General features: G+C 32.5%; 1 protein-coding gene across 1 annotated transcript in view; it reads right to left on the bottom strand.

The window, feature by feature from the left end:
* LRRIQ1 (leucine rich repeats and IQ motif containing 1) overlaps positions 1-12,645 on the bottom strand; it is a 117,327-nt gene that overhangs the window by 9,610 nt on the left and 95,072 nt on the right. Inside the window, exons 26-27 of the mRNA XM_064509843.1 lie at positions 11,094-11,154; positions 6,232-6,352 (exon numbers count right to left, since the gene is read on the bottom strand). Of these exons, the coding sequence (XP_064365913.1) occupies positions 6,232-6,352; positions 11,094-11,154 (182 nt within the window). The remainder of the gene's footprint in view (positions 1-6,231; positions 6,353-11,093; positions 11,155-12,645) is intronic.

Genomic DNA, 12,645 nt, shown 5'->3' with positions numbered 1-12,645 from the left:
TATCTCATTTTTTCTAATGTTGTCACTATAAACTGTTGATTTTTGAATAATATTTCTCCAGGTAGTATTGCACTTCTATTGTTGCTTAAAGCAACTTCCTCCTACTTAAGAAAAAAAATCAATTACTGAATTTAAGAAATTCTCAAAGAATGAGAATTGGAATTACAGAGTCATTATCTTTTTTTTGGGGGTGGTGGTGAATTAGTCATTCCCCTGTATGACAAATGACTTGATTTTGTCAACACACTTTAACTAATTTGAGGTTTGCATGGCTATACCTGTGTATATCCATTTGAAACAGGTTCCAAATAATTTATCCAGTTCACAAATGAGGAAGAGGCCCTTTCCCTATCCTAACAGTTAAATATAATGATGCCATCATCATTTCATCAGCAGATACATAAGCATTATATAAGGGACTATCATGACCATCATTTCTGCAAATAGGAAAATTGATGCATATAGCAGCAAAATGACATTCCTAATATCAGCTAAAGGGCTAGTGATGGAACTGGAAACAAGCCAAAACTCCTGAGTTGACAATTAAATATTTTCTCTCATGTGGATAAAATATAGTCAATCAGCAATTTTCATTTACCCTACACAGAAAAGCAGTTTTTAGTATCTAAGTCTGCATAGGAACAAATTGAAATGTGCTGTGCATTTTCACATATAGGTCATCAAGTAAAGTTCAATATACTGAATCATGCTTAAAATAACATAAAGAGTATTGTACTGATTTATTAATTTACAGTACAATGATTTACCCTGATTATTTAAAAGAATGCATCAACATTAATGCCAGATGCAAAATTTGGATGTGACATTATTTTAACATTATAAGCTTTGTCTACCTACACAATAAGCTGGCAGGATAAAAGAGAGCTCTAGTTTGAAAGTCCTTAAAGAACCTCAACTTCATATAGAGGTGTGCCAATTCTAAAACACCCACCCCTCTGCAGGATTTTTTGCCTGGGAACAATTCAAACCTAACGTGTCATATAGATACATGCTATGCATTAATGTACAATGGATTGACAGCTCTGTTTCTGAGGCATATTTTGTCCTCTTTGGTAAGGCATATGAAGGTATCTGAGTGGAAAGTATATTATGTTGAAAGTATGTTCAAAGCAATTGGGGATATTCATGCTTTCCTACTAGGTATCAAAATCTGGTAAGTTTTAACTACTTCAGAACTGTAGAACTTCAGAATTTTTTCAACAACCTTAAGCATCCATTTTCTGAACACAAAAATTTTCATAGTACAGAACAATCTCCCTGTCTTTTACTGAACACAAGACAGACCTACTAACATTCACGCGGTCATCTTGCCAGCTATAGCTTACAGAAGAGTGAGCTTTATTCCTAATATTGTGATAATAGTAATTTCTAAGGTAAACTGGGATCAATGTTTTACTAATTGAGGAAATTAAGTAATCAGTACTGTAAATATTCTCTACAAATGTATAGCATTTCTACACATTTCTAAGGAGAAAGACTAAATTTTACTATTATCTTCCAGTAAGACTACTAAGCAGGTAGATGCCAAGAAATTAAAATGACTACTAAAGAAGTACCTCCATATTTGATCGTATGTTTCTAAGACGTGTCTTAGCTCCTAAAACATGGCAAATTTCTCATGGAGATTGTATAAGCAAAACTAACCCCACTCCTCACTCCCAAAACCCCTGAACAGACCCCCCCCCCCAGTAAAATATGAAACAGAGCTGAAGATCTTCTGAGGGACTCTTATTTATCAAAAGAAAGGAAGGCAATAAAAAAAAGGCAGGGGGTTCTATCAGAAAGGAAAATATGGCAATTGGCAAAAGAATATGAGTTCAGATAAAAGAGTAAAAAGGACAGTAAAAGTTACTATTTTTTCATTGAGTTCTAAGTCTTTCCACTGTTAGAAAGGCCTTATTTAAGTTCATTAATTTAATTCCACATGAGTAACAGAACTGTAGAGCTGGAATTTATCTGAGAAACAAACGGAAAAATGTTTTGTAATGAAGGTAGCATTTAAGGGCTGGTTTTAGAAATAGGGATGATTAAAGAATAACAGGATTCACGCCCAAGGGTTGTTTTTTTTTCTTCCTGGAAAGTAACATTTTACTGAAATCAGAGACTCACTGAAAGACTAGGATTCAGGGAAGAGAGGAACAAAGAATTCCAGGCAGTATTTTAAATTACAGTTAAAGACAAAGCTCCCATTACATTCTACTTTGAAATTCCAGTACTTCTGGAACAATCTCAGTCTAAAAGAGTGCAAGTCAAAAGACAAGAAGTAGAATGAAGATAAAGTTTAAGATCAGTAGAAAAACAAAAAAATTCTGCTTTGTGAAAATAGTGGTGATAGGAAAGCAATGTAGAAGATATAGATGAAATGTAACACAGGTTGGAGAGAACCAGATTAGGATAAGTAGGATAATCAGGAGTTGAAAGGTGACTGATGATTGTCATGGTCACTAACTAGATATTAGTATAAAAAAAATCTGTTCCTATCTCGTTATCACAAATTAATTAATTTCTAATTCTTGCAAAATATTTCTATGTCCACCTTGTAACTTAGCACTGACTACAAAACCAGTGTTCATGAAAGTGTTCACAAACAGATTTTATTATTATCAATTCACTCCAATGTTCATGGAGCTGAGAAAAAAAATGATGAGCGTAGGACTGATATTTGAACTTCGTGTAACGCTGACTATAAACCACTAACCATCATGGCCCATGTATGTTACAGAGAAGGTACATGCAAGGGAAAAGATCTTTTTTTTTCTGCTGTTTCGTACAGAAACAAGGTAAGCTAATGTGAAACTGAAAGTTAGAAAATAATTATCAAAAGGTCATACATTTCCTTTTGCAACTTATTGGCACAAGGTACCAGCGAGATCAAGATTTAGCAGTGGTCAGACTAGAATGGACAAAAAATGGAAAAGAAAAAATCCCTGAAGAAATAGAAAACAAAAATGAGCTACCAGGGAATAGAAAGAAATAGCTGTGATTTCTGGAAGTAATATAATCCAGCATGTTTGAGAATGCCACAATTAGAGTCAAGGTATTAAATTAAAAAGATAATTAGTTAGTCTCACTGAACAATTGTTGCTCTCTTATCCTTTAGTTTTTTTTTTTTTTTCACTTTTTTTCTCTAATACTAGGTCAATTTAATCCACATCAGTCAATTTTGCTTCAGAATATGTAACACGGAATCACATTAAATACCTTACTTAAATTGAGATACACAAATGCTTTACTTAAACTGAGACACACTGTGCCCACAGCATTTCCTCTATTCCTTAATACATCTTTATGTCAAAGAACAGAATTAAGGTGGTTCAGGATTATCTTTTTATTAATCCACTCCAACCAGGTTTTTCAGAAATAACTAGTAATTTTGAGCAACAAAAATCTTAAAATTCTTTAACAAGGTCTAATTTTAAAAATGCTAAGAAACTATCCCTGGAAAATAAAGTCTACAAAAAGTACTTCATAGCTGGGCAGTTCCCCAAAATATCTCTGAAAAATCTTGATTTAGTCTTTCTAAAAAAACCTCCAATAACTTTGAAGCATTGTCTGTCTGTCTTTATGAGAACACAGTCATTCATGTACAGCCATTCCCTTCAGTATATAAAACACACTTTCTTTTAGTAACAAATATACTTTTTTTGAGTAAATATACCTAACAATTCATTTATTCTGCACTTTTAGGCTACTGTCTTCAGCTTGGAGGATCTCAACAATTTTACAATGCAATTACTGAATTACCAATTTCATTAAAGGTACATATACAATGCCCCTGACTAACACCTCTGGTATATACTAACATGTCTGTGAGAGAATGTTCAAAATATTTAATACTTCCCACCACTAATTCAAAAGAATTCTGAGCATGAGTCAGGGTTATGCATGCTGCAAATCAAATTTAGTAAAGCGTTATTAATTAAAGCTTGCCACATCACTGAGTTCAAATTCTCCTGAAAAAGGTGTACAAGGACTTAATTTAACAAAATTCAAATGGGGGCACCTCCAAGGTCACAGTTTCTTTTTTTAAGCCATTCTGTAATACATATTCAGTGCTAATTCAAAATACATCTACCAAATCATTAAAATAATTTCTAGGAGATTATACAACAGGAAATATTTTATAATGAATACAATGTCAATGTCAAAATATAAACACAAATGTCTAATGTTTTCAAATTAAGGATACCACAGAGTTAAATTACTGTAAATTATTGAAAAACAATAGTATTTGGCAAACTGACCTAATAAGATAAACATGTCTATATACTGCATATTAATTCTATAAGGATAATGGTGAGGTCTAGTTTTATATATAATGTGCATTACAATTTAATGTGTCACCACTGTTCAATTTTCTAAAATCAAGGATGAAGAATATTTTATAGATGCGCATGTAGAAACATATATGGGAAGACAGAAGACATGACCCTGAGCCTTTTATTTTTCATGAGTTCTTGTACCACAGAAAAGAGAATGAATGCATAAATGTGCTATAGCAGATAAGTATTTTGCTATAACACACATATATTACTAGACACAATAAACTGTCTCTCTGTCTCTCACACATATGACTCTGCCAGTTCATTGTTCTTTCCTGGTCCTTTTCTATTCTCTTCTTTATAAAGGTATAATACAATGGCACTTGTTTTCTTCACCATACTCAAGCTCCTAATTAGGACAAGTCTTACTGGGCTATCTTCAGAGAAAGACCTTATTCTTGTTTATTTTTCTCAATGGCAGCATAGCATAGGTTACAATATAGACAGCAATTATATATTGATATTAATGTAGCATATACTATGTAACTTAATTATCCAAGATTTATGCATACATCCTATTCTGAATATATGAACTCAATGAAAAATTTTCCATTGACATTAGTAGCGCTGACTTGTTTCACCTAAATTCAGGAATTTAATAATTAGGAACCTCATTTACTTTAAATGGTGGGGCTTCTTCAGTAGCCAATGGAGAGAAACAGGAACATTCAGGATGCAATTCATTCCTTTCTAAGATGGTAGACAGATAGAAAGAATCATATTCTCTCTCCATGGATGTGCCTACCTTACACTAGGACCTTAGCTTTTATCTAGCTTAATTTTAGGAACATAAATCAAGTGAATACGCACTGACAACACTGTATTCACTTTTACTGTGGTGGACTAAAATAATGCAAATAAATCTTTATCCAAAAAGTCTTTTAGAAATATGTCATAAAAATAGAGAAAAGTATTTTTAGTATTTAATATATACTTACATTTTAATTCAATTTTTATTTAAACTGAAAAGTCAGTGTATATATAATTCTAATCAAAATAAGCAGACCCAGTAATTATATACTATTTGTGAAATAACCTGTTTTCTATTTTGACATAAAGCATTTCAAGAAAATTCACTGCTTATACAGTTTTAGGAGTTTCAATAATTTTGCCTGTTATTTAATACGGCATATTTTCCATAATGTACATTTTCAGGTTTGGAAGTTGTATTTATTTGCAAAATTCATTTTGTATTAAAATGACATACAAAATATAGTACGTAATACTACAAATATGTTAATATTTTCCTCAGTAACACTGCACAAAATAAAACATGTAACTTAAAATGCTACCTTTTTATGAGCTTCAAATATCACTTTTCCAGTTTTTCATATACAGATTCTTTTGTTAATTTATATGATATCAAAAAATGGAAACAATGTACAGCTTAAAAAGGATTCTCTGCCACTGAGCTGTAGGAAATAAGTTCAATAGTAAGAATCTACTACATCATACTTGGCAGTCAACATGATTGAAATTTGTGGCTTGATTAGGATATGTGTTCCGGTATTCAGTTAACAAAAGATGTATTTCACAAACCTATTTTGGTAAAATGTGGAGGGAGAATATAAAAAAAGCTTTTGGAGTAAAATACTCTGTTTTATAATTACGAGAGAGAAAAAATAATAATCTTGTAAAAAACCAACCATCAGAAGATTTAATATACATCACAGGGGACATCCCTTGGGTTAAAATTACAAGAGAAAATTCTAAAGATACTAATGATGCAGTTTCTAAACAGAACTGTAGAAAGAGTATGGAAAGGTTTTAGGTAAGAGAGAAACAGAAAGAGAAGTAGCACGTGTTATTAGGGATTCCAAGTACACTCAGTTCCACCAAAGCATTTGACTGATCTTTAAAACTGATATTGAAAAACCCCACAACTTACTTGACGATCTTGCTGAATGTCTGTGTGGCTGATTATTTTTTTCTCTGTTCTGAGTCAAAGCACTTCCACTGGTCATGGAAACAAGGTCTAAATCTGTGTCTTCTCTGCTTACAGAGCTTGCCTGGGAGCAGTGGGAGAGAATGTACACAATCATGAAACAAAATATAACATTTTCCGAATGCAGCTCACATTACCCCAAATAAACAAACAGGGTCTGTCAAACAACCTTCTTCAGAATGATACCACAATCCTTTATTGTTGCTTAAGCTGAACAAATGCACTATGTCAAAGCATTTTTGTAAATAAGAGCCGATTTTAAAATTGTGGTTTGCGATCTGAGTCAGTGCAACAACAAAAGAAAACATTTTAGTACAGTAATTTTGAAGAAAATCAATCTTACAGACAGCTGATGAAACCTTAAACAGCTTAAGATCATTTACTGACCAGTCTATAATTTAAGCTATAGTTGAATGCCAGAGATGTCATATTGGATTATTTTCTGCAATATTTATGTTTTATCCAGGACACATATCAGTTCAATCAATCAAGGATCCAGTAAGTAATTTAATCTTTTTGTTGTTCACTACTTAGCCATATCCATCAGAAAGCATTTGAATCATACTTTAGGTAAGAGTATTATATTAATTATAATCTTCTCACGTGCAGCGGTGGTACATTTTGGCATTAGGCATATTACCTGAAGCTAAATATGGCAAAATAGAAGTGAAAAACATCTTTCATTTTAGCAATGTGTCTTGATTTTGTGAAAGTGTAGGGTAAAGGTTAGATATACTGACCTGGAATATACCACACACTGTAAATGGAAGATTGTTATTTTTGTTGAAATTACTTCATATTTGCTCAAGAGCTCCCTTACCTTGAAATGAAAAGCTATTCAACACCAGAAGCAGCTAGCTAACAATACTGCTGATGAGATACTGAGAGCCAGTCACAAGCATGGGGAAAAATAAGGCTTTGCAGAAGAGCAATCTACAAAATCTCCAGCGTAGAGCTAGTCAGCTGGAAGTACTGAATATAGGGCTATATTTAAATTTTCTAGTCCCTGGAACTTCAGAAGTGGAGTCCAAGATGCAGATCAAGTCCTCCCTCTGCTTGGATGAAAAATCCCAAATTCCTTTCATAACCTAGGTGTCTAAATAAGTTCATTTTTTACAAAAAGAAAAAAAAAAGAAAAGAAGAAGAAAAAAGAACGAGCAACGCTGGTGGTAATGTCACCAAGATTTTATTTAATATCCTAGTAGCTAGACTGTTCGATCAGGGATTGAGAGCCTGGGTCTCAACTGCTTCCTCAGGGGGTTGAAGCCTGCCGCTCTATTTTTGCAGGAAAACGCCATTACTAGAAAGTTGTAGGCTCTTCTGGAGGAGACGCTCTCCAGACTTCCTGTTCGTAGTGGCTCGCTGTACCAGGAGAAGCCATGCACCACCACAGACAAGCAGGGAGATTGCTTTGTAGTCCAATTTCACTTAGGAGACTTGGATGAAATGGAGACCTGTTTCATTTCTTTGTCTTTTTCCAATGACTGTTTAATGTAAAATTCATTAAAAAGTTTGTGCCATCAACTCCATCATCAACTCCAATCATCAACTCCAAAGATACAGCGGTTTCGTTTATGCTCTTCCTTAGTGATTTTGTACCATTTGTGTCAGCACAGAAAGTTTATTCCTTGTTTCCTGATGCCTGTCTTTTATATGTCTAATGACCATGACTTTTGTTTTCCATAGATTGCAGGCTGTATTATTGCTGTTAACTTTAATATCTATTTTCTCTTCCAAGGCCATATTAAGAAAATTTGAAAGGAGTGACAATTTTCTCCCACCAGTTCTACTTATTGTTCTACTTATTTTCAACCTTCTTATTTACAGTCCATTTAAGCTTGCTCAAAATCTTTAAATATAAAGCTGCTAGTCTTTCTCTAGTAGAAATAATGCAATCATTGTGATGCTCAGAGAAAGTCTGAACAATGGAATTGATCAAATCATTCATATTTCCATCTAATCTTTTCTCAACAGAGCAACACATTTTCTAATGTCCCAATTTCCAAAGATCGAAAAGGCCGTAGTATTTTACACAACCATCTTCTCTATGGAATTATTATCCAATTCCTACCATCATAGATTCTGAAGCTTCATCATCTTGCAGACAAAATTATAGTGTATCATATGCTAGATTTCAGTAGGGCTGTCCAATTTTATGACTTAAAAATATTTGTTATCTTCATTCAAATAAAGATAAATGTTTTCACCCAATTATAGTCAAAGTAATAATTAAAGCTGTATTAATTGCTGGAGCAAATTTAATTTCAGGTTTATAAAGAACCTGATTGAAAGTCCTCTGAAGCAAATTAATACTTTCCCTAGGGAAATAAATACACAACCAGTACAAACCAGAGATTTTATTATGCACCAGGAAACTCTACAAATGAGTATATGATACATGAATAAAGTATTTTTGCTAGAGCAGAAATGTTTTCCTGTTCTGATTTTTTTTTTGAATGCATATTTTCCCCTTTCTGATTGCCAGAGATTTTCCTGCTTTTTGATATTGATTGTTGCTAAATGTTAACTTATTTTTTTTGGCATGATTCTATAGCTTTTAGCTGAGTTACTTTGCAAAAGCATTAGGGGTATGTTCATATTTCAACAGTCAAAATTTAGGAAAGCAAATATAAATTTTTAAAACATAATTCTCCAGCCATCTATGTGTACAAAGCACATCATTATTTCATTGCCTACACAATATTGCTGTCCACATTAGAGAGATATTTTTTTCCTTCTTCTATTTTCTGATCTTCTATCGCATTTTTCTCTGTAATAGATTCATGTGGAACAGCTATGTAATTATGTGGCACAAGCTGTGACAATCCTGTAACATTGCCAGTTATGTGGGCACACCACATAATACTGTTGTGGGATTGCAGCAGTATTTTGTGGACAAAACTGCTTACTGTATATCAGTTACAATCTACCTATGCACACATGCTTACTGATAATTACATAATGTGTATTTTTAGATAATATTATTAGATTATGATTTGCTCAAATTAGAACAATTGCTGTTTTAGACTCTACCTAACAAATAACTACTCAGACTGCTGCACCAAAACCCAAGCAGTAGCCTAGTTCATGACTGCAGATACTGAACTTTAAAAGGAACCTGAGAACTGGTCACACAGCAGACTCCGAAGAAAAAATTTAGACTTCAAGAGAATAAAAACAGTAGCCCCTAACTCTTAACAGCCTTTTTTCAGCAGTGAATTTTAGAAATGTTTTGTCAAGAGATCACCCGTTTTTATACCTATTGCCTAGGTGGTGAAGCTAAGGAATGCAGAAGTTAGAAAGCACCCAGATTGCTCAAAGTACAGAACTAGGTATATAATTTCATCAAGAGGGGGATTATCTAACTGTGTAAAACTCTTTTATGCAACATATTATATTTTGTATAAAAATCTAAGACGTTGTCCTTGTCCTTTGCCCAGACTTGAAATCTGAAGCATTTAAAAATGTCTCTCTTTTTCGGGGGTGGCGGTGGGGGAGGGAAAGCCATGATTTTCTCTACATTAAACAAATTTAGCTTAAATGACCCCCTATAATTCAATGCAATAACTTCATATTCTCATCACTACATAGAATGATTTTTATTATTTTAGCAGTTATAGGGTTTTTTAAAATAATGAGCAGTATAAGCAAATACAGCAACAAAAATATGTTGTTACACTTTATAAATACAGAGTACATATATATATACACATACACACATTTGTTGAAATGTGTTAAACTCACTGCCTACTGAAATCAAAAGCTGAAAACATTTTATCTGTATAACTGCTACAAAATTCAATTTTGGCGCATTTTAATTTTTCTTCAGTAGACGCATGGAATATATAAATATATAGACAACTGCAATAGTATTAAGTACCCACTATACACATTCAAATGAAAATACAGATCTATCATAATTAAAATTTTTTATAAAGCTATATTAAGTATAGTCTGTAAGTTTTTGCACATTTTTTTTATCCACTTGTAATTATATCAACAAGAATATTGCTAATTTGGCTATAAGATGTCAAGTCATATATGAAATAAGTGGGTCTACAGGCATCATTACACTGATCACTATCAAAGGAACTTTTGGATGTTTATGACACAGTCTTTCATCTTGCAAATCTTCAGATTGTTAAATGGCTTATATTCCCCCTCCCATCATACTGTAGAATTACCCATTTCAGAAAACAGAGATTTTTTTTTAAACTCTGCAAAGAAAAGAATGAAATGTGAAAAGAGTAGAAGGCATTTTAAGATGTAAAGAAAAACAGATTAAGAAATATACAAAAGAAAATGTAGGAATAAGTCTAATTTTAAAGACTGTTTCATTAACATGAAAGTCTAACTTACTGTTTTGAATATATCACACTATACATGTAAGAATGAAGTAGGTATGTGACTATCTTACAGAGTTTAAGAACATTTAAACTTGTCTGATTGACATAAATACATGTTTTCAGTCAATAATGTAATTACTGCTGAAGTACCTTTTTAAAGGCTTTTTTAAAGGTTCAGTGGAAGCTTTAAAAAACACCCAGTAATGTTTGATGTCTTAAAAACAAAAACCAGTACCAGATCCGAAATCAATGCCTTACATATAAACATGGGTTCTTCTGTCCATACATCTTCCTCTGATCTCCATCAACGGTTGATTTGATTGCCAAATAGAGACAACATTAAAGAATAATATTCAACCCAAAAAAGCTCCTGCTTGTTTTTATACTAAGTACACATTTGAAAACATGATCAAGCCTTAGCTGAATTCTGCAAAATTCTACGCGAAAACAAGTTCTTACCACAAGCTGTACACGTCTACCGTTGCATATGGCAGGATCTAATTCAGGCAAAAAACGATTGCTGTGAAAAACATAGAATGGAAATTTCAATAAACCCCACTGTACTGGGTTCACTAAAATACTTGTACAGAATCTCTTTTCCTGGAAATGCTACTGCTCAAAGGCAGCTAAATAGGACTATTCAAAATAAGCTCACAGTTAAGATATATTTTAAAGTATTAGAATAATTGTTTATTCCAATAATAAAACACTATTTTCAAAATGTAGATATCAATAAATATAAAAATACATGCATATTTGTATGTACTGACATAAATTGTAGCCACAGGTCCTGACTCATAGAAGAGGGATGAAAGAGCTTCCATTAACTTACTGGGACTGTAAGTCAAGCTCATAGTTATCAGATATTATCAAATAAGTTGTCACATTATCTTACGTAGGAATAAAACCATTTCCAGTTAGATAAGTGTATCAGCTGCTCTGATAATGGGAGTTTTGCTACAGGCATAGATGGGATTTTAATCTTAACAAATGTCAATACAAATTTTGGTACATTACACATACCTGCAGAAGCTTGGTAAATATTTTTCAAAGACTGTCTTATAAAGTGTCATGTTTTCTCACTTTCAAACATTAAATGTTCTCTTGCAGTATTTTTATTCAAATTAAAAGCCATGACAATCACCTTAAAAAAATACCACTTGGAATGTTTCACTATTATGAAATATGACTGAGAGAAAAAGATTTTCTAAGGAATACTTGCTGCAATATACTTCCACAAGTTACTGATACAATTTTGAAATGTGGAATTTTTTTCCATATAAAGCATAACAATATGCAGTGCATTTCATTACAAATTAACTTTATTTTTATAAAAATATATCTAAAACACTAATACTAAATTCACTGCCTATTGACACATTGTTCAGTTTTATTAAGGTGCTTAGCATTGTGATTACTAATGACTTCAATAAGATATTAATGGCTTACATTGCATTTATAACCAACATATACTGACTATATCTTCATATTAGTTTAGAGAATAAAATTAACCTTTTATTTAACTGCACTGAGATTTTACCTGTTTAACAACCAAGATTAAGTTACTGCAGACTGAGAGTTTTTACAACATTTTTCTAAAATATACCTTAGAGATGCAAGGGTAGGGTTTATGTTTTCAAGATAAAACACAAATGCATACTATCTACCTAAAAAAGTGTTGGCTTCTTTTTTTTTTAATTCCTTAATCAAATTTAACAAGATAGATAATGTTACAGTTTATCTAATTACATAAAACCATATTACACACCAAGGCAGCTATACAATATATGAACAATAGGCACTTTTTTCTATGCTCTTCATAATAAAGAAAGCATTGCCTTGCTAGTTTAAAGTTATACAGATATTCATAAATTCTGCATTTATTATCACTGTAGAAGTATCCATACAATGATTAAACCAGTTCTAAAGGGCACTCTGTTTGGGACCTGGAAGTGTGGTGTATTGGCTGCTAGCTACAAAGTCATGTTTGTTTTAAGACAATTAACCTAGG

This window comes from Dromaius novaehollandiae, chromosome 1 (assembly GCF_036370855.1).
Source record: "Dromaius novaehollandiae isolate bDroNov1 chromosome 1, bDroNov1.hap1, whole genome shotgun sequence".
Classification (NCBI taxonomy): Eukaryota; Metazoa; Chordata; class Aves; order Casuariiformes; family Dromaiidae; genus Dromaius; species Dromaius novaehollandiae.
The sequence above is the reverse complement of the archived record's forward strand: the minus strand, read 5'-3'. Positions and strand labels throughout refer to the sequence as shown.